General features: G+C 40.2%; 1 protein-coding gene across 12 annotated transcripts in view; it reads left to right on the top strand.

Moving 5' to 3' along the window:
* Positions 1-24,122, top strand: part of cacna1g (calcium channel, voltage-dependent, T type, alpha 1G subunit) — a 335,496-nt gene that overhangs the window by 139,935 nt on the left and 171,439 nt on the right. For all 12 annotated transcript variants that reach the window (XM_026177284.1, XM_026177281.1, XM_026177275.1 and 9 more), the window contains exon 4: positions 10,761-10,894. In XM_026177284.1, the coding sequence (XP_026033069.1) occupies positions 10,761-10,894 (134 nt within the window). The remainder of the gene's footprint in view (positions 1-10,760; positions 10,895-24,122) is intronic.

Here is a 24,122-nt window from a genome sequence, read left to right as displayed (position 1 = left end):
GAAGTGCTGAGCTCCGCAGCAGATCCGAGGAAGAAAAGACACGCTGCTTGACTGACTGCTGGGATCCCAAATCCTCACGGTACTTCCACACTGACAAACACAAGAAAGCTGTACAAAAGTTGAACTTTCCTCAACTTTTAGTGCAGTGGTTTCAGGTGTCACCTGGAAATTTACAACATTTGAACTGAATTTTATTTATATTAGCTTAGAATGGGATAAATCTGGTCAGTGTTTTGGTTGATAATTGTGGTTTTATTTAGTCTGGGTATTTGACCATTTATATTGCTATTATGGCTCTTTGATCATGCTGACATGACAGATCCAATTTTAATAATTCAGAAAAGTAAAAACCCCAAATTAGCTGCCTGGAATGCCCATTTTTCTACATACATTAGGGACCTACAGTACATGTACAGCCAGCTAACAAGAACATGAATACCTGAAACAGTAGTTAGTTGCAGTGCAAGCTAATCATGCAATCCATTATATAGGTGATAGCAGGACGTGAGTCAAACTTTACTTTTTACTGTCCAATCAGAAGTGAAAGATGAAGAGAAGATGAGGCTGACAGACTAAAGAGTTGAACATGTTGATGCCTTACTTCTAAAATCTACATGTCTATGCATAAGAACAATCCAGGCAACCATGATTTTAAAAATTGCTTTGGTAAACCATACTATGAGGTGGTGCATCAAACTTGCTAAAATCAGCTTTTACGAGTTGATTCTCCAAGACTGGTGAGATTAAAGCTAACAACAAAAAAGGCATTTAATGTTGTTACTCTCCAGCATGGTGTTGATCAATAGGCTGTGTTGGCTGATGAGGTCCCCTGGCAAGTTGTTGCTGAAGAATAACTTCAGTACAGCTAGCAAAGCCAACACTGCTAAAGTTAGCTAGTTTATGCTAACGCTTGAAAACAATATTTAAAATAAGTCATGTAAAAAAAATCGCACCATAGGAGTAGAGGCAGCTCAGACTTGTTCCATTAGTTGCTGTTTTGGTTGACTGCTTGTTTTCCTGAAGCTCTAAATTGGAAGTGAATAGTGTTGGCAAGTTAGCATACGACAATGAGCTCCATCATCTGCATCGATGGAAAATATGCTGGGTTGAAATAAACACCTTAAGATGACTCTTACTGTGAACTGGCACTACAAATAAAATTAATGCACTAAGATCGTCTCTGGCTAGAATTAGGTTGTCTAAGGTCTTGCAACTGTTAGCAGGAAGTACCTCAGTTTTGTGTCCTCACTTCAGAAAGTAAGGATAGTTATAGTGTTTGTGTTCCTTTATTTAATTTTAGCAACTACTTCAGCACATACAGATGTGGACCCTTGACAGTGTTATGTCAGCAACAACAGATGTTAACATTACATCCACAAATGCCCCACAAACTGTTTCATAGTTACTAGTTATGGAACTTGGCAACAAAGGAAACCACTCGAAGGTAAAGTTTTTCTTTGCCACACCTGTTCACAGGTCAGTTGGTATACTTTTCAACAGTCTTGTCTGTTTTAAAAGTAATTTGACTCCCATACTGACACGATGCTCTGCTGAGTATTTACACACAGAGGCCTGCGTTCATGTCCACAAACACATGGTACTGGTATTCGAATCACGCAAAGGAATGCCTCTGCACATCTTGATTACTCGTCAAGAGCTGCAGCACTGCACTCTTGGGTGCAATATTGTATCTAATAACTGCTTTGACACTTGAGGATTTGTGAGTGAGCCATGTCAAGTCATTAGGGAGTGTTTTAAGTGCACTCAACATTGGTGATTAAGTGCACTTAACGCATAAAGGCTCCGTTCAGGGGGTGATGAGAGGGCGTGCAATGTTGGCACCCGCTTGACGCATTGATAACACGCAATCCAGATTTCTGTACTCGCTGATGTCTGTCTGAGCCTGGCGGACACGTGTGTTTATCCCTGTTCTCAGGCAATGTGAGAAGTAACACAGGCGTTCACACACACACAGGGGGCTGTTAAGCTGGTGTGTGGTGCCACTGTTTAGGCTGGGAGGTTCATGAAACACTGAATCCATGTTGAAACTCAGAGGACAAAAAAATGTGTTATGGGTTTAAGTGTGCCCATAAAGGGGAATTACATCTGAGAGATAGACTCACATGGTGGCATATAAACAAAGTTGAAAGTTATTATAAGCAGGTACATGAAAAATATCATAAACAGCAAATACACGCATAAATGGACCGTAGCATTACCCGCTCATGCTGTCTCACTGTAGCTGCATACACTATGAGGTGCACTGGGAGACATAATCACAGCAATGGGGGGAGGCAGTGGGACTTCCTTGTGTCACAGAAGGAGGCAGTGGGAGAAAGAGATAAGAAGCAGACAGATGACGGAGATGGAAATTAGTGGTGGATTGCCGAGCAGGAGGAGGAGAAATGCCAGTAGTTCGCAAACAACAGGAATCCAATCCAGATGTTACTGCCAAGAGAAAAAGAATGGGTAAACGCACGAGAAACAGACAGAAGACAAAAAGCTGAGGTCCCAGCTTGGATTTATTAAAAAAACACTTTATTTATAAAAAGAAACACTTTATTTGCACGTTAGCATCTGTTGAAAAGATTAAACCAGTTTGATCACATTTATTTACATCTAGAATGAGGATTTTAAGAAAGGAACTTCGCTTTCCAGCCAGTGGAGACCTGTTGACATTGGTAGTGTTAATTAAACATAAATAAAGAGTAAATATACAAAGGGATAGTTTGAGAATTGTATTGGAGACAATCCAGGTCTTTAAAAACATAAAGAGCTTAATTTACTGCCTCTAAATTTAGGTTATTGTTCTCGGCCCTAAAAATCTTAGAAATATGGCATCCAACCAGATGCTAACTCTGGATGGTGTTGCCTTGACCTCCAGCAACACTGAAAAGCCATTTTTGAAGTCGTTTTGTCCTTCAATGCAGATGTTAAACAAATATGTCGGACTGCTTTCTTCTGTTTCCTGAGCCTGGTTCAGCTGGAGGTTTCTTGCTCATATGGGGTCATATGATTGTGAGGGGTTTCTCTGTTTTATTTTTATTATTGTTAATGTTGTTATTCCTGTAACAACATTGAATTGTTGTTACGGTGAAGAAAAGTATGTTTGCAGTATTTGTGCAAAGACTGTATGTAAAAGATGGACGTAGCCACTAGAGATGGAACTCACCAGAGTCCCAACAAGCTTCACAATGCTTCAGTAATAATGCAATATTCTTGTGATTTCTAACATGTTGCAGTACTTGGAATACTGTACTAACAAATATGCAATTTATTACTTTTTTTCAACTGCAAATGATATCCTGCCATCAATGTTGCCATAAGACAAAGTCAGTCTGATACCAGTCAGCGTTGAATGGGGTCAAGTTGACAGTTGCATGCAATCTGTTTCTGATAATACAGCAATTAACTGTGTTATCTAGTCAAAAATCACATATTTGTTGCTGTTTATAGTCACAAACATCCACATTTAAGAGAAATTCACATTCAACTGTTGCATTTGTGCTCAGCAGATTTCCTGTTCTATAGAAATATAAGCAGAATACAGCCAGTTAACACCTGCAAAGCCAGGCTTCTACCTTTCTACCTTTAAAACCCGGAGAGGAGCCAAATGGCTGGTAGGCTTTTAGCTAAGCTTTAGCTTCAGCCAAGTGGAAGCTAAATTGGCTAGTCATTCATATGTATATTAGGTTGTTACCTGGGAATTCTGGAGGGAGGGGAGTGGGGGTTTGAGTGGATTGAGGAATTTCCCTGCGAATCTTGTTGACTGTGCCGAGGATGGTGGTTTTCCATCTAAGAAGTTTTTGCGCAAGTGAAAGCGATGTGAAAAAATTGTCCGTGGTAACATTTCTGCCCTTGTCTAGGAATGGTTCCATCAGCCTCATTACTACATTTTCAGAAAGTCTCTCCCCAGTGGGACGATTGGGGTCCTTGCCAAGATATGGGAAGACATTGCAAATGTACTTGGATTTTAGGTCGCAAGCCACCCAAAACTTGATCCCAAACTTGTCAGGTTTACTTGCAATATTCTGCAGGAAACAGCACCGAGTCTTTGATGGGAAAAGCTGTGAACTTCCTTTTGTGTTTCATCTTGATGCATTCTCATCCAGGGAAATAAATCTCCAAAAGTCACCAACTTGGAGTGTTTCAGTTTGCCATCTTAGGGAGAAATCAACACACATGGGTGTATGTCCTTTGTTGCTGAGATTTATTGATAAAAACAGTACAAAAAACCAACCCTTTGTACACATATTTACAAATGGCCTGCTGAGTTGAGTTGAGTTGAGTGCCCTCGACTTGTGCTCATTTACAAAGACTCATTCATACGTGTTGGGAATGTGTCTGTATTTATTAGTTAGGCAGCATTTATTTACAAACTTTTGACAACCAGAGAGATCGCAGTCAGTCTGCAACTGTTTGCAGAAAGGTTGCCTCCTATCAGGCAACCTGTTATCCTTCTTCTTGCATTCAAAGTGGTTGTGAGTGTGCAATTTCCTTAAGCTCTAAATGTTATTCCACTGGAATACAATTTACAGGCAGGCAGCAATTTTTATTTTGTAGATGCACAGAGTTATCTGTCCTATTTTTTTTTTCATTTGACTGAGCCATTAGCTTAGAGGTAGCTGCGTCAAGCTAAGTATGTCCAGTTTTGTTTTTTTTGGTTTAAGGGATTTAATGTAAGTTTGTGAGTTAGTGATTGAGACCTCTTATTCATGGTATTCCCAGAGTATTTTAACGACATGGTCACCATGCAATTAATTTTAAGCCTCAATAATCTTTAATAAATAATCTTTAATCTTCAATAGCTATGAAAATCAATCACCTACATATTAGTCAGAAAGGTGAAAACTGCTTTGTATGGCAGTCTTTAAGCATTGCATCTGCTCTAAAGTTGGAAAGTTTTTCACAAACAGAGTCTATAGGGATTGGAACCATCAGAGGTTCATCCCCACTGCCGTCATTCCTCAGCCCGGGAGGACGCTGCTTGGATTCATATGAAAATGCTGTGCTAATGCATGCACGGCGTCTGTATTATCATGAACACGTGCATGCAGGGTCAACATTCTGTACATTTGAATATGTGTAATAGGTTTACATTTGACTAATTAATTGCTACTTAATCATAAACAATCCCATAGAGAGAGTTTAAAGTACAAAGCTTTTACAATAGCTGTTATAAACAGTCTGTGTCTGGTTAGTCTTTACAGGGTCTGTCTGGTGCCCAGGAAGTGAAGGCTTTTCCATATCTGGCAGCAGCCACAGTGCTTTGTTTGGAATAAATATAGAAGGATGAAGAGCGTTACCTGCCACCTACGCAATATCAAAAGACAAAGACTTTACAGTACAGCCAGCACTCTTTCTATTGGCAAATGATCTCTGGAAAATGAAGGGCAAAAGCAGCGTAGCAATGAACAGAATGAGCAACAGCAGTGCATGCAAAACATGAATGAAATGTTGGCCCTGTTAGGACTGTTTTTTAAGCTGTGATACGCCCATTAGTTGGTTTCAATTTGCCAAAGGATACTGTATGACTCGGGTCGCTACTTTTATTTCAGCCATATTTTGATTTGATTTTCTCACATACCCCACCACTCCCAGCCGCCGCAAGTTCTCCCGCTGCCATTCGTTGGTCCATTTCACACTTTTGTGGCTGTCACGCCAAATGAAAGCCAATTTCGTGACGCCCGTCTGAACTGGAATTAGGCCGGATGATATGACATAATTAACTTTTTTGCTTTGTTTTCCCCTAATGTAAAAGTCCCATTATTCTTTGGACGCGTGCCAAAAAGTTTGCAGAGAATTTAAAGTGGGGTTAAAGTATTCTGTCTGTCTCTTTAAGTCTTTTCCCGGGGAGAGGATGCAGTGGAGGGTAAAAATTAGGGAGTGTGTGAGCAGTGAGCCGTTCACCACAGGTCACTGGTGTCTATTCCCTCAGAGGCAGACGCGTTTGTGTGTTCGTGTGTGTGTTCGTGTGTGTGTTAGGCTTCTCTGGTCTCCGCATGGACGTACAGCCAGTGAACCACAGTGGCACACCGCGCACAGAGCGACACATTTTCTTTCTAGTAAACACGCAGCTTTAGAGGAAACCTCAGAGACTTGCTTCGATGCCTGCGATTGATGTAGTACCTGCACGGCTTTGGCTGCATGTTTGGACATCGCATCTCATCGTGTTCATCGAGACCACGCTCCACTGATGTGTAATACAAGTTTTGGTAAATCAATATCCAGATTGCAGAGCCTGTAATCGTGTACTGCACCACCAGAACTGTACGCTCCAGTGGGAACGCCTCACGCCAGCGTGTCCTGTTGACTTTGATGAATATGAATGAGGTGTGTGTGTGTGTGTGTGTGTGTGTGTGTAGGCCTGGTTGGATCAAACACTAGAGAAGATTGAGCTGGCTGACATCCGCTCAGTGTCACTTTAAAGAGTCCCCAAAGGCTTGGTCTCATGTTGTATTTGTTCCAGTATGAATGAACACTGTACATTATCATGACTGTGTGCTGTGCGTCTTTAGTTGGATGTGTTAAAACCTGTGTGTGTTTGTGAGAGAGATTGGGAGACTTAACAGAGTCATAACAGGGGTTTCTTATGTTACAGACTCTGCAGGCATGCATTGACTGTCTAACGTAAAATAGATGAGTTATTACTCCCCGGTGGAGACAGGAGAAATGGGTCCTTTCAGCAAAATAAAACAGAACGGAGATGGAAAGATGGGGTGTTAGAGGAGAAAGCAATTCAGTCGTTTGAGGCTCAGCGTGGCGGTAAATGTCTCTGCTCTTCCTCATTTCACACAACGCTTATTTTCTTTTGGTCATGCATCTCGGGTTGTAACATCTGTCAATAGCTGGACCGTCATGTTGTTTCTTCCGACAGGCTGTTGCTCCCTGTTATCTAACGGCTCTATATGCAAAGCATTTTGGGGCTGAAAGACGACTAAAAGGGCTCAATGGAGCTTTCGTATGTAGCCTTTATGTAGGCGTACGTAAACCCTTCACAGCTAGTTATGCATGACGAAATCAGAGTAAACGCATAGTTATTTTAAGTTTCACTGGAGTTGTGTGATTCAGCATACAGTACGATGTAATTTTGCTGAAATCAAAATCTCAGGTCAAGTCAACAATAGAAGGCTGAACTTGAAGGGTTGTCAAAGAAATAAATCCTTGTTTATGTTTCTCTAATATACATTGTAGTTTTTTGCAGTGTGAATCGTTTCTGGGCAACCTGCAGGAAATTTCAAACACTGAATTATGACGAGAGTTCTCTTGAGCTACATGATGGTGTCATTTGGGGCTTGAGGTTGAACTGAGTGAAACTCCTCCTCATGTCAGTGTAGAGAAGTTGAATTAGATATATCTGAGATATTTTAATAAAGGAGGATGAAGTGCAATTTCAACAATACATCTAGGTTTGTCTGTGTGATAAAGAAATGGAATAACTCTAAAACAGTTTCCTGCTGACTGGTATCAAAGCTTTTCGACTAAAGCACGGCGGCCGTCTTGTTAATTCTAGTCCTGATTAGAATCTAGAAGCACTATAAAGGACTATATGTGCCGCGGTATGACAGGTTGCTAACATATAAGTGTGTTATTCTCAGTCAGATCCGCCACTCCTCATCACAGTGAGAATTCAACAAGTACTGTCTATCTTTTATATACGGTCTATGATTGGCCCTATAATTCCTAGTTGATGCTACTGCTCAAAACAAGGCCTCAGGTTTCAGGCCGTAAACAAATACTCCATGACAATATATCTATATAATCCACATCATACTATCACATGTCAGTTTATGGCCAGTGTGGTCCCTTTCATAGAAGAGTTCCAGCATCCAGACAGTTCAGATTAAATTTAGATCAAACACTGAACACAATGTTTTGGGTTTTTTTTCTTCTGTCTTTTCTTTTGGGAGATTATGCATCACTAAGCAATCTGCTCTGAGGCTCGTCTGCCTCTTTGGAGTCAATGAGTGGTGCGTAAAACATCTGGAGTGATGTATGGTCAGCATTAGGGAGTGAACCCGGGGCAGTTATTTGTTCCACAGCCGTCTGATAGGTTGTAACCCTGGAAATAGCAGTGTGACCCTTGTGTGTTGAGCATGGGGCGAGGTTTTAGGGTTTTTTTTATGCAGACGACATGAATGATTTCCAAAAATAGAACTGAATAAGATTTGAAATTGTAAACAGACTCGCATGCATCGATTCCCACGTGAATCTCCATGTTTTACTTGCAGTGAACTTTGGCGCTAGCTTCTCTTTAAGCTAACAGGATTTGATATATTTATACATTTCTCTCTTCATCTTGCAATGACTCATGTATCAGTGGGTGTCCTGAACCTTGATCTCCTTCCAGAAATTTTCTTGATTTCCTCTTTATTTTTTTTATTTTACTTTGAGCTGTATCCTTTTCCCTTTTCATTTCCGACTCTTCCTCCCTCCTGTTCATTTATTTATTGATTTTCATATTTTGAGAGTCAAAGTTCTCTTCTTGTACTTTCCTGTCCTCATTCCTCCGCTTGTTTTTGTCTGGAGTCCAGTTTGATAATGATTTGGAGTACCGAGGCTCAGTCAGAGAGCCAGACAGACGGTAATGAGGGCAGGAATACTGATTAATGCAATCAGCGGTTTGTTTTGACTGAATGACGTTTCTAGCTCGAGTGTCAGTTAAGGACGAAAAGGTGCATCTTTCTTCACCTTTAGACAATAATTCTGATGGTAAAGGAGCCAAACGGGACAGACATCATTAGTCCCAGGGTCCATTTTGGATGTTGAGCATCTGAGTTGCTGAAGTGCCCTTAAGCAAAACATTAAATCCTTGGCAGCTCCAAGGAGGTTGTTATCTCTTTCTTGAGCCATGGGGAGCCTGACCTTCTAGAGACAGGCTAAAGAGAAAAGAGGATCCCTCTGCAGGAATTAATAAAATATCACGCTCCTGTCAAAGGTTCTCAGTGGGATATTTTTAAACATCAAACATATTGTATGACTAATAGTAGAGCCAGAGTCTGGCGTGAATGTCGGCCACTAAAGTAGCAAGAAAGTGCTGTATGGGAATGCAGGTACTCTCCATCAGGAGAACTGTCATGAAGGTGCGTATATAGAAGTGTATTATAGACATATTAAAATTGTCTACAGACATTCAGGTTGAAGCCTGCTGACACTTACTTGTAGTTGTAAGTATATTTTCTTTGTTCCCTGGTGTTTTGTTTTGCCATGGTGTGGTGTAGAGCCTAATAAAGCGAGCCTTTATTGGATTATTTTCCTCTGAATTCACCAAATCCAAAACAAGAACAGAGATCCAAGAGAACATGAGGAGTGAAAGTGAAAAAAGGAAAAAGCACTACAGGGAGTTAAATGGATGATCTGACAAAAGACGAAAAGAAAAGATGTTATATACAAAAGAGATTGATTAGTGACACAAGAGAGGAACCAGACACAGGGGAAAGCAGTCAAGAACAGCTGAAAGTAGTCAATCACACAGGAGGGAAACAAAAGCAGGAAACCTTAAAACAAAATTAAATGGGAAAGAATTGAGCACTGACTGAGACTTAAAAAATAATAAAAGGGAAAATAAAAACCAACAATCAACAAGACAGAGGCCAGTCGATGTTAGGGGAAAACAGTGGTTTGAGACCAAAATTATTTCAACCACATTAGTGCTTGGGATCTCATTGGCTTTGAAAATGGATACCAGGTCTGCAACCAGTTCCTGTCTTTAAATCATCTTTGGCACACCAAGAACGCTATAAAACGATATTAAGATGCAGTCAGTCTGCTGACATTTTGCCACTTATTGGGGTCAAGTTGGCAAATGGTGCAGTTATGTACAAACATTTGCAAAGCTGATCGTTTTGCTTGCCACCAGGCGATGAGGTAGATCGCCTCATCTCCTTGCAATCAGTCTCAGACTGTTCCACTTTTTCTCAGTCACAAGGATGTTGCTATCCTATTTTGAACCTAGTCTAACGGAGCCATTAAGCAAAAATAAATAAATAAGAGAATTACAATAAAATACCAGATCTATAACAGGCTTCTGTTATTTTTGACAATCCTGTCGCAGAGAACCACTTCTCTAGCACCTCCATATGGTTATCAGCCATATTTGAGTAAAATATCCAGCCCCTACTTAAGTCTTGCTTGTAAAATACTCCTATTTGGTAAATGTCACTGTCATTACATTTCTAACACACTTGTTGTGGGCAAAACACACCTGATTAGGATGTTTAGAGGTGAAGGTGAGATGTCACATCATGATTTGACACAATTACATAGTTAACCTTACTGGGTGTGCTTAAATACCATTGTATAATATATAATGGTAACTGTTGTAATATGGATGCATGTAAGCCTAAACTACAGTCTTTCCTAAACCAAACCTAGTAGCCTAAATCTGAAATTTAATCTGCTCCCCAAAGGATGAACCATACATTAAGAGATTTGGTGATCCTCAACAGAAGGTCAAAAGTCAACGTAGATCAAGTCACAAAATCAAATTACAAATGCAAATCAAAATAAAATGGCATGTTAGCATCACATTAATATTACTCTCTGCAAAATTGAAGACTTTGAATGATGTTTATTTGAAAAACAATGACCATCAATACATATCGGATCTTGGTCCAGTATTTGGATCATTACATTTAAGGTATATTTTCAAAGAAAACTACTGTCAGACATGATTGCCTCTTAATCAACCACAGCTTTGCAGTTCTCATAACTCACTTACATCATACGCCTTGTATTTTTGTCTCTTTCTGTCTATGCAGGATTTTGATGACTTCATCTTTGCATTCTTTGCCATCGAGATGGTGATCAAGATGGTGGCTCTAGGGATTTTTGGCAAGAAGTGTTACCTTGGAGACACGTGGAACCGTTTGGATTTCTTCATAGTGTTGGCTGGGTGAGTTACACAATTACACTCGCAAACACAAACACACAGGTGGCCAAGCATAACCGTGCATAAACACCGGAGGCTCGCGCAAGGAGCAGCACGCACACATGCAACAAATTTGGACAATAATCAATGTGCAAGGCGGAATCTGGGAAAGCGGTGACAGATTCAAGAACAAGGATAGAATCTGGGGAGCACAAAAAGATGTTTTGAGCTTCTAGATGTAATTGTCACAGGAAGCCAAGACGCTGCAGGCAGAGGATCAAACAGTATTAGATCTGAAGCATGAACCTGGTAGAGCAAGCCTTCTAACTCGCACGAGTTTTGCTGGATTTGCCCTTAAATAAATTTACTTTAAGTATTCCGTTAGAGGCTTTTAACTTGAAATCAATACCACGAACCCTCTTAAATTCTTTAGTGTTCAGATTGTGTAGAAGCTGATGAATGCATGTCGATTTCTTTTCTAATTATTATTATTTCAACTTTTACAGCACTTACAAATCTGCCCTTGCTCTATAGCACATTTATATACATTTTAATTACTATACCGCGCTCATAAAATCAAGCGACACATGCCCACACACCAATGCACACACACTGTAATTTGATTAAACATGTTACAGAACATAGCCTGCTGCTTTCAGTCTGACATTTTCATCATACTACATCCCCCGCTGGTTTATAATGCCATCCTTCTGCCACAGCTTCTGTTGTCCATCAGTGGAAACGGGACACATTTCCTTTTGTGTGTGTGTGTGTGCGCGCGAGTGCACATTGTCCTTAAGCATATACACATATATATATATATATATGTGTGTGTGTGTGTGTGTGTGTGTGCATACTGTATACAGAGATATAGAGAGAGCGAGATCATTCCCTTTATTTTACACTGAGCTACTGTTCCACAACTGAAGTGATGCCTTGGGTTATGTCTGCTCTCAGCTCACATTCAGTTAATTCCCGTGGTTTCCTTTCACTCCTCTTCTCTCTACCTGAATCATATACGTGAGTGGAAGCCTTTATATGATTATGGTAAGAGCTGCGTCCTTCTCGGTCATCATGACTCAGGGAGAATCTGACTCAGTGCCAACGCAACAGAAGGAACTTGATGGGAAACACCTCAGCGTTTGATACGGAGGCATTTATCTCCTGAGTGATGGGGAGGTCGTTAAAAGCAGCTCAGGCTATAGCAGCGACTGAAACATCTGCGGGGGTGACATTGCATCGTTGCAGGGAAGGCTGTATCCTGTATCCTAGGATATCGCATAGGATTACGCATCTGCTGAAGTATTCCAGTGTGAATTTTTGTATACGACTTTTGTAATAGATAACCCAGTTTATTTTTATTGCTTGTATAATCTTTTATTATTTTTCCAAGCATACATGGAACAGCAGACATCCCACAAAAACCTGAAACCTGAAACAGAGAGAGACATCTACATACCGGAAACAATTCATTTAATTAATCAGTTGTAAAATTTATGGCCCATATTAAATGCACAATTTTAATTTTAACTGGTTGATTTTAGCTGTGTGTAATAAAAGTAGTGGAATGAAAATCAGGTCCTGCTTTGCATGCAATCAGTTGATTGAAAATCCACTATCAGCTGAAAACACCCGCGAACCTCTGTTGGAGACAAACTTCATTTCTGTTCCCTCATCCCGATCAAGGGTTCAGTCAAGACCTCTACATTCCAAAAATGCTTTTTTAAATTTGCGGTGTGTGTATATATACATATATATATATATACACACATATATATATATATATATATATACATACATATGAAAGAGCAACATTTTATCAAATGCAACATGAAATTTAGATTGTGTAAAATGCAGGTTGCAAAGCAGCTTGCAGATATGTAATACCCTATCTGAAGTAATATCTATATTTAGTGGGATGATAAAATTCAAAAAGCATAACCTCTGAATTGGAATACATATTGTTATGTGAAACCAGTACAAGTAACTTGAAACTTTAACTTTTGGACTTAAGTATGCACTGTCACAGATCTTGTATGCATTGTGTTTTTGTCCTCCATTGCTGCTGAACTAGAGTATAAAAAGGGAAATGTTCAAAAATCGTGCTAGGATATATCCTAGGATATATGTGCACATATCACAATCATGGACAGACTGTGATTAAGGTGGTTTGGTCTTGCAGCCTGCCCTCGCAAGTGTTAAGGATCTTGGTTTCCGGAAGAATAATTGATGGAAACGTTTGGCATCAGAAGAGTGTGTGTTTTTATCAGAGCATGCACAATATGGAAAGTGGCAGAAAACCAGTCTTATTTGCATGTCTGTAGCTGATGGTGTCTGCACGTATGTTGGCTTACATCACAGAGTGTGGGCGTTGAGTGTATGTTAATATGTTTAGCTGTTTTCATGGGTTCTAGTATTTCTGAACAAATAAAAAAAAACTCATCTGTATGGAGAGCCCCCAGACTTGCAGAGACAATGGTAACCAAGGTAACGGCTGGTTGTCGAGCATTTGATATATCCTGGCAACAGTTGTTAAGTCTGCGGAGGAAGGCTCTGATGAACTGTTTGTTTCTTTCCTAGACGATAATTACAGCTAAGCTGCTTTTTCAGCAGGTCTGGACTGTCTTCTGCTAATCACCTCCCTGTCAGGAGGGAATGATGGAGGGATGGCTCCACGGAGCAGGTGGAAGGTGTAGAAAGGCAGATAGATGTGCAGGGGAAGAGTTTCTGATTTGTGAAAGCAGAGTGTTAAATAGATACCGTACCGCATTTGCATGATAAAGAGGGAGACTAGTAGATTGGAGCTTTCTGTCTTAATACGTTCAGAATCATTTGCATGGGACTTGAACACAACAGCATTTGTACAAAATGTGAACGGTAGATGGGTGTTGTTTTATTTCTTTCTGTTTCAGAGCATGAAGAAAAGTCAGTGTAGTCACATTGAATGTGCCAGACCTGACCTAACCACAGACCGTATATAAAAGATTGGAAGTAGATACCCTGACATTACCCACTGGTTAGTTAACCCTGGACATTTTCACTGTCATCCTCTTGATGTTTTGAAATTGAGGGGAAACAGCACGTTCATGTGGTTTTGAGTGTAGTCGTAGTTTGAGTTGAGTTTCTAAACTGGTCATCAGCATTTACTGAGGTTACGGATGACACAATCTGAGGGTCGTTTCCCCACAGACTTCTATACAACAAGACTTCTTTTTGTAACTAGAAGAGTCGTCTCCTACTGGACACTGACATTAATGCTGGTTTAAATACTTGTACATGGAGCATGGGGTGGCCCTGGTTGCTATACCGCACAGTCTTTGATTAACGGCTTGTGATTTTCAAGTAGCCGAAGTCATGGGTAATCAACTTCAAAATGAATTTAATATTCAGTTTAATATCACCCAGAGCTGGGTAGCATGGCTGTGTGGTGGCTAGCACTGTTGCCTCTCAGGGGCTGTTCTGTTTGTGTCTGTGTGGGTTCTCTCTGGGTCCAAACACATGCACAGGTATGTCAGTTGATGATTCAAAGTTGGCACTCAGTGTGAATGATTGCCTGTTCCTTGTAATTGATTGGCAACCTGTAGTTGGGATAGTACTCTAATGCTGAATTGAAGAAGCAGATGAAGTTGATGAATGACCTAATGTTAGCAACTAAGCCCATACACTCATAAGGCAGAGTTTACTGAGGTCAGTGAGGAAAGGAACCCAAGCACTATTTTCCCATAGGCTTTTTGAACTGAGATCTGCTCAGACAGCTTGTCTCTCCACCCAACCCTGAATAAGTGGTAGAAAATAGATGGATGAGTTCTATACAACTCAGAATCTTTTGCAGCTTCCAAGGTTGGCACCTGTTAGTCATTAAAAATAATGGAGTAAGATACTTTGGTGTTGGCTTCACTTTTCAGACCTGGAACATATGCTCATTTTCTATCCTATGCAAGGATGCTAAGTCCATCTTTTACTATATATAGGTTTGTATATTGAATTGAATTCCATTTTATTTCAATGGTGCCAAATCACAACAGTCGCCTCAAGGCGCTTTATATTGTAAGGTAGACCCTACAATACTACATACAGAGAAAAACCCAACAATCATATGATCCTCTATTAGCAAGCACTTTGGCGACAGTGGGGAGGAAAAACTCCCTTTTAACAGGAAGAGACCTCCAGCAGATGCAGGGGATATCTGCCACGACCAGTGTGAGAGAAGGAAGACAGAGCAAAAGATGAACCAGAGATTAATAACAAAAATAATTCAGTGCAGAGAGGTCTATTAACACATAGTGAGTGAGAAAGGTAACTACATAGGTGTATAAGTCCATGTTTCACTAATATCCATGCACCTTTAACCTATCAAACCTAAACTCATCATCATATGTATGGCAACTGTACTTTTAGCCCTGAGAGAACTGATAGTAAACAAGCAAAGCTCTGCACTATAGTTTGAGAGCCAGCTGTGGAGTAAATTACCCGATAAGGGGGGTGTTTTCATTTATTTATGAATTTATTTATTGATTGCTGCAGTAGAGGCCCAATCGATAGCTAAGGGAGTGCCGTGGCACTTACTGTAGCAGACAGGCTATCCTATCAGTACATCACCCTGTCTTTACACTCTCACTGCGGTGGTGATTCCACCCAGAGAGACAGAAAGGGGGTAATGAGGGGAGGAAGGAGGGGACAGGAGGAAGGGCAGACAGAGAAGACGAAGGGAAGCGAGGCAGAGGCAGTCAGGTCGATGCCTTCGTTGGACGCCCTTAATATTTAATCTGGTTTGATGCTTGAAGAGTCTTTGGATGAAAATACTGATACTACTTGTACAGTTCACCATGGATAACTTTTCAGTGTAACTTATAACTTCTGCTGAAAAAAAGACTTTTTAAATATGCAATTTTTCTGAAATTACCCATAAAGTGGCAGTTAAATGAAATAAAACATGTAATATCTCGCCTTTAATCATGCACTATTGTACACTGCCACAATTGAAGTCATTACATTGGATTCAAAATCAACATGCTGGCAATGTATGCAATCACTGCCTTCATCCACCGCTAGTGCTCCATCATTTCTGACCTCCACCATTGTGTTACAGCTGCAAATATACTATTTTCTTGTCAGTTACTGTAATCTAAACCCTTTCTGGTATTCCATGAATAATGGCTGTCCTGTCTACTTTTGATGACAGTCCGGAGGAGATTCTAATACCGACTTTAAATGACAGATCTGCGTCCACAGCAGAACATTTTAAGCCACTGTCATTGTTATATTCCGAAATACATGACAACACTGCTGGTGGAAGTTGAAGTAAGAGCTGTGAAATAAATTTGGCCCCTGGAGACTACAACCATTTACACCTGTTGATTTGTCATTTCATTTCTATCTATTGGCACAGTTGAAGGAAGTATTTTAAAAGCACGAAATAAATACTATTTAATTTTGAGACTCTTTATTGGCTCAGCCACACTAGAGTAAAAATAGGATGGCAATCTCCTTGTGGCTAGGAAAACTCAATGGTTGCCTGCAAAATAAAAACTTAAATGTTTTTGTTTAGCTTTTGGAGATGGATGTAGCTGCAGAAACCAACTTGTCCAGATAGTTAACGGTGTTCCACGCTCAACCTCGGGGCAAAGAGCTGGTCAAACGCAAGAATCGTGGTCCAACTTACACTGGCAGCAATCGCTCTTAGGTAGTTTGGCAAAGATTTTCAAACAACTGAATTTATATGTACAAATTTAATTATATACATTTATAGATACATTTAATACCAAAAAATGATATATGCATGGATGGATTAGGGCTGGAATACATGGCATCTGCAATCAGTCTCAATGTGCCTGTGCCTGAGCACAAACGATTGCAAACTGGTTGTATTTTGGTTAGTTTCTTTTATAAATGTGAGATTGCTGAGCTCCTGTGTGATTTTATAGGATAATTACTAACTTGCAGCAACTATGTCACTATTTGTCACTACATTCTGCCTGGACTCTGAATGTAAGCGCTTTATGTGAAAATCTACTTAATATGAATTTTTTTGTATGCAGAAACAAATAGCTTTCCAACAGACAGCAATGGATTTGCAGTTGTCAGCAATCACAGACAGATTTCATGTAGTTGCCAACTTGACTCCACTCAGTCACAGACCGACAGCAGAAGCACTCTGTCTCACAGAGATGGCAGTAATTTGGGTTGTGCTGGGATCTCCAACCACCGTCCCCAGTCCGACTGTAGCGAGATGGCCAGATCGTGCCACTTTTTGTGCTTTACATAATGTGCAACCAAGGTGAAATTGACAGAACATCAGAAGGATTTCATGTGTTGTGTCAGTGAGACCAGAAGTAAAGCTTTCAGAAAACCCCAAAGTATGGGCAGGCTTTAACATCATCTATGAGAGTAGGCTTGCAAAAACAATCACTGGCAAACTTGGGTGGCAGAGTGTTATATAAATATATACATGTAATGTTACATACAATATATAATTTAGAGCAGGATGTGGAATTTATGTATTTATTTTAATAAAAAGGCTTTTATAAAATCTGTGTGCCATGAACCAAAGTTCCGTGCGCAAGCTGGACCCAGAAGCAGAACTCACACACCAGGGTAGGAGAGAATAAAGAAACCAAATTTTATTATAACTAAAGGTGTCCCGTGAGGGTAGCCGGAAAAAACAACGTGTGGAACCAGAAAACACCGAAGGACCGGGGAGGTGAGTCGCGCAGGGAACGCCGAGAGCAGGGCTGTGGGAGGCTGCAAAAAAAAAGGAGAAACAGATTACTGGGGTGCGGAAAAATGGCAGCATACGAGGGAAGGGGGAGTATGCGTCTTACGGTGATAGCCGGGCAGAGTGAACCAGAGGGGGGGGGGGGCTCCAAAAGGGGTCGAGGCGGCGGGGCTGATCGTGATCCAAATCTCAGGCGGGCAGGTGGACAGGCAGGTGGCTCACAAAAAAACGCCGAGTTGTGATCTGAGTACACAGGGCAAAACAGTGTTAGTTCAGATGGATGATTTTTCATAAGGGCTTTCCCGCAGATGTACGTTACCGCTGAGAGACGACCTGGTGATCGCCTGGGATGGGATGCAGGTGTGGGGTTAGCAGCCACGCCCGTGGGCGTGGGCATCCCATCAGCACCCCGGACGCCGGGCCGCGGACCATGACACTGTGGGGTTCATGTATGTGCAAGCTGAGCCCAAACGGGAGTGACGGCATCTACCTGCTACAGAACAGAGTGGAGAATTAGTCATGAGCGACTTCAGAGATGTTGAAAGACAGAAGCTGTACTGGTATTTTTTGAGCTAGTTTTAGATTGACTGGACATTTTCTCCCCCTTTGGTTCTGACTAGATATGCAAGGCTTAAAGAGATGTTCATTTCAAGGTTATGGACTCTACTAGAGGAGCTTTGGCAGATCATTAAGAAAATCCCTATTCATCGTATCTATGGCCTCAGGGCAGCATTTATGTTATCCCACTGTCTGACACAAGCTCCTCTGATAGGCTGCCCCTCACAAACAAAACATCTGAATAGTGGCTGTGTGGCTGAGTTGACCACATTAAGGATTTGAGCTTTCAAATCACTATAAAGTCTGAAAGCACTCACACATAGTGTAACCTCAGTGTTTTAAGAGACAATAAGGAAAAGCGTAATAGTTCCATTTAAGCAGAGTAGTATAAAAGAAGCCCACATTTACAGTCAATTAAAAGACGCTGTCCTCCCGATGAAAGTCAGAGGAGTCAAATTTATTCAAATAGTAGACTTCAGAAAACATTGTGCAGTCTACTAGCCATTATCTTGACCACAATCAATCCATAAAGGTAATTATATGGAGGTATCACTGTGCTGATGCTTTAAAATGCAAGCTGAGCACCTTTAACTGGCTTTAAATACTTTAAAGCATCCTCTTGGATTTCAGACTTCACACTAAAAAGAAGAGAAGAGAGAGAACCATTTTTTCCCTGAGCATCGACTGCTTTCTTCTCGTTATGATTTATTGATGACACTTTGGATCCGATCCAGCTGACGAAAAAAAGAGCGTGAGGATGGAGGAGAGAAGGCGATGTGAGGCACAGAGAGAGGTGGCTGAAGATGTCTGGAGGGAGACAAAGTGAGAAAGGCCGATGGAGGGACAGATGTTGGAAGAGGTCAAAAAAGTAAAAATAAAAAACACTCAAGGTGAAACAGGAAGACAAGCATTAGTGAGCGAGTTGGTGAAGAAGCTGGATGCATTTTTTAAACCTTAATAAAGTTTTTTTGTTACAATTTTAAATATGCTCATTTGCTTTTGAGAAAATCGATATCAGCTTCAGACCTTTGGGTTCAGCACAGACAAATGAAGCGTTCCTCGTTGCTTTGATTTCAATAAATTTAGTGTGTACGGTTAGGGCGACTGGACCCGCTGAGCGTAGGCGAGCCACTGGCCTAAATACTAATAAGCATCCCTATCTGTGAGGAATACAGGCATTTCTACCTTTATGTGAAATAATTTCCCATGCTTAAATTTTCAGTTAATAAGCCTTTCATGGAGCTGTGCTGCTGCCAGTTATTTGGTGCCTTGAAGGCGTCTTCTTTTCTTAAGCTCATATTCTGAATGATGTTCTGTTCAAGTTAAATACTTTAGTGATTATTATTATTTAGAGCTTCCAGCAAACCAGAATTTTATCATTCAAATCAAATTTATCTTTCTTATCTTTTTTCTTTTAGTTCATGACTGTATGGGAACTTATGCTAGCTGTCACAGGGTGAAAGGCAGGAAACGTACTGGATAGCATTCATGCTATCAGAGGGCTAACACTCACAGTTATTAAATAATCACATTCGTACCGACAGGCAACTTAGAACCACCAGTTAACCCAACACACATTCCCACTTACAGAACCAGTTTGTTTGCTGACCATATGGGTTTATAGGAATCATAAGCTAGGAAGCATGTATATGATGCTCCAAGCTAGCTATTTTAAGCTAATTTTATCTCACTTTAAAGAATATAAAAACCATGATACCATTAAGTGAAGCTCACAGTACTTCACAGCATTGCCAGAAATGAAATCTTTCTGTGTCTAACATACCCCTTTAAAGCTTTTTGCCATGTTTCCTGCGATTATTTTTATTCAGACTTCTTAAAACCTACTGTAGCCAGATACGCTGCTAACCTTTACCGTTTGGACCTGCATCAAAGGGTGGAGAGGGGAAGAAGAAAAAGAGATGGAGGCCTCAGTAATGTTACACAAATCAGGCCTTTAATTCTTTTCTTACATGGAATATGAACAGAATGCGTCACACACACACTTTAAAGTGGAAAGCTCGACTGGAAAGAACAGCAGCTCTCCGCCTCACATTTCAGCTTAAGCATCACTTAGCCTCGAATGCAGTGCACGCTGTGATCTAATAAATGAAGACGTCTCAGAGAATCTTTGCCAAATAGCTTGAATGCTTCAGCTTTCAGAGGGCCGGCTCGATTAGAACGTTTTTGCCATTATCAGGTGTGAATTTCATGGTATGCTGGGACTTGGAGTATGTAAAATTCATGAATCTTCTGCAGTTCAGAAGAAGTTGAGAAATTGTCAAATAAGGTTGATTAGGAGCCACTGTGTACAGAGGAGTTATTTGACGGCAGCGGCGCCTGCAGATGGAGCAGCGGCAGCAGCAGAGAGGAGCAGCTGAGGTTCAGAGCTGAAGATGTTGCCCACAGCAGCACAGGACAGCTGGAAAAATGTCAGAAGATAATTCCAGTGTGCATATTTCAAACTAATGCGTCTATTGCTAGAAACAAGACACAGTAAAACGTATAAAATGCTGTACTTGTGGTACTCGTACACTTATGGTGTTACTCCTGTAACATATTTTGTGGATTGATATGCATATCCGGCTAGTTGTAGTGGGGACAAGGCACATCTACAGTCACAGCAAGGTTACATGTACAGCGCTTAAACCAAACGATCTATTTAACCATCACTTCTGGTAAACACAAGTCCAGCACACCTCCCTAATCCAGCTAAAATTACAAATCATAATCTACAGATTTATGTTCGTTTATAGCTTAAATGAACCCAGAGACACAAGACTGATTAAGTCGAGTCGAGCAACACCAGCTGTACCTCCAGATGCACATAAAACTTATTTAACTTGTGTTACATTATAGCACTTTCTATACAGTATAGCACAGAAGGCACATTTGAATGTTGCACTCTTCGTGTAATATAACAGTTCGAGAGCAAAAGCAGACACAGAAAGGGCATCCATGAACAATAGTGGCCATTAAACAAACTGTTCGCTGTCCAGCAGCAGGTCTCCCGGACTCTCCCTCCTCCATCTTTCTATGAGCTTGTGCTTAACAGCATCAGGACTAGACTGCTGTATTTTCCTGTCCTGACTGTCCTTATCCACCTGGGTTCTCCTCCATTAGCTAGATTATTTTCCCACTACATGTGGGTCAGCAGATCGGCCATAGATTATCAGTCAGAGGGAGGGAGAAGAGGGAGAATGGGAGTAAGGGGAGGGATGCTGGAGGGATGGAGATAAGAGAACTAGATGAAAAAGGTTGAGTTGTTTTATTGCTTCGTACTGTAGGGATAAATCCGGTCGCAAGACTGTCCCCGTATTATCAGCCAAAGTAACATTGTGTTAATGGAGAGGAGGATCCTGTGGCCTCTGTTGTTTCACCTCATGTTCCTAAATTAAATCCGCTTTCATTAGTCATTTGTGGGAAATCCTCTCTGTGCACAGAAGGTAAATGCTCTTAGAGAGGAGTAAAAAAACCAAACAGTTTCCTAAACAGCCTTGAGCAATCTGACCGTGAACTCGCTGAATGTTTTACAGTATGATGTTGTGCTTTGGCGGCCAAGAAGGGTGATTATCATGAAATGACACTGGTTTTAATAAATGAATGAATATGCTTGTTCTGTTATTTTCTGAGGCACTGGTGATTCAGTTTTCTCTACATGGATGTGGTTGCACCAGTAATTCTTTAATCCACAAACAAACTAGAAGCTAAATTTGTATTTACAGTGGGGCAAAAAAGTATTTAGTCAGCCACCGATTGTGCAAGTTCCCCCACTTAAAATGATGACAGAGGTCAGTAATTTGCACCAGAGGTACACTTCAACTGTGAGAGCCAGAGATTTTCCTTGTTTGAGGTGACCAAATACTTATTTTCCACCCTAATTTACGAATAAATTCTTTACAAATCCTACCATGTGAATTCATGGATTTTTTTTTTCACATTCTGTCTCTCACAGTTGAAGTGTACCTCTGGTGCAAATTACTGACCTCTGTCATCATTTTAAGTGGGGGAACTTGCACAATCGGTGGCTGACTAAATACTTTTTTGCCCCACTGTAAGTTTAAGGTTAAACTGAATATATAAGATGAAATATGCTTAGAATTGCACATAGGTGTGTGTGTTGTATTGATGTGCGATGCTGCATCAGTACAACACAGTAAATACAGGGCCAGTAATACCCACATCTATACTTTTATAAAGACAGCTTATGTGTCATGATTAATGAGATAAATCACCATTGATCATCAAATTCTGAACACATTTTAATGACCACTAAATCAGTGTGATCTTTATTTTGCACAATAATCGTTTAACACAACAAAATACAGCTTATTTTAAAATCCTCCAGAGCACTTTGGGTCAAGCTCTGTTGTTTAAATGTGCTAAAGGTTATAAATAAAATAGAGCATAGTGCATGTTTGAGATGGCATAAAATATTTATCTCTAAAATCCAACCCTTAAGTAATTTGATTACATGTAACTTTACCATGTAATTTTGTTACATAAATCAAATGCAAAACGTTAACTTTAATGAAATCTGCTCAAATGAAATTCACTTGACTGTTATACAGTTAGTCTATATCAATCATATGTTCTTTAATGATGAATTATTAGAATAAATAAACCTTTGATTTGTTTGTATGTCAGGTTTTATTCAGAATCATTGCTTCATGTTTGAGTGAGGCAGAGTGTAAAGTGTCATATAAAGAGCAGCGCAATCATTTATGTGTGTTAAGTCTGTGCAGTGAGTCCAGGCTTAAAATAAACATTAGAAACCAGATGTGCCATTGCATTGTTGAGAGTTGCTCCATGAGGTATTAAAGATTATAATTACTGTGGTTATAAAAATTATTCTGGTTATTTTCGTCAGAATGGGCAAATATGTTGCTTGAAGACAAAAACATTCATCTCGGTAAACACTCATAAACAACATTTTCTTTAGATTTTGTCACCACGACTTCACGGTACTCAAACTGAAAGAGTTTACAGCTGCAGCTCGTCACTTTTCTTTTGTGCTGTGAAAAACTAGATTGTAAACTGTAGAATTTGCTGACATCAACATGCAGGATTTGTGTGCCTGTAACTTAAAAAACAGACCAATGACATTTTTAGAAAGAAAAAGTTAATAAGATAGTGTCTACCAAAGGATGTGCTGCAATTATAGGTTTTAATTGATAGAAATCTTGGACAGACACATTATTATGATAACAAGATGCTTTTATGCATAATTTCTGCAGTTTTCCCTTTGTGCATCACCACAGTAGATTTTAGAATCTTGCTTGATCTAAAATTTAGATCAAGCAAATGAATACATGAAATGCAGATTTTCAGCTTTAATACAAAGACTTTTCACAATATTTAGAGGCTCTAAAGTAAATGAGCAATTGTCTGACAACCAGTTTCACGGTCAGGTCAGGTTCCTTTTTTATTTCATGACAAAAAAGCTGGAGTTGATTTGCAGAGCTGAATTTGTGCATTATGCATTTGTGCAGAGTATGTGTGTGTGTTTGAGGGGCCAAATCAACAATCTGATAATCTTAAAAAGACTGAAAGTACTCGCCAGCTCAGCAACTGAAAGGCACGAAAAACAACAATTAAAAATATAACAATAAAAAACAGTTTTTGGAGAGAGCGACAGTAAAAACACAGCACTCTTTTTTGTAATAAATTTATTCATTTATGCTACCTTTTTAAAGTGAGCCCTATCCCATTTCCATTAGCAGAAAGTCTAAAAGTTAAACTTTTAATTTAGACATACCAACTCTGGAGCGTCCAGGAGCAACATATTTAATACCTGTCCTGCAGCAGTTCTCTCACTAAGATCTCAGACAACAGAAAGCAACTGAAGTGCATGATGACAGAATTATTTCCATAGATCAGGGGAAAAAAAGCCTCACAACACTTAACCAAGTTAGGAACACTTTAGTATTCTTCCATGGCTAAGTCCTGTGGAAGGATTAGGGCCACTGGGAAAAAACAGCC

Source organism: Astatotilapia calliptera, chromosome 8, assembly GCF_900246225.1.
Source record: "Astatotilapia calliptera chromosome 8, fAstCal1.2, whole genome shotgun sequence".
Classification (NCBI taxonomy): domain Eukaryota; kingdom Metazoa; phylum Chordata; class Actinopteri; order Cichliformes; family Cichlidae; genus Astatotilapia; species Astatotilapia calliptera.
This window is presented reverse-complemented; position numbering and strand designations above follow the sequence as displayed.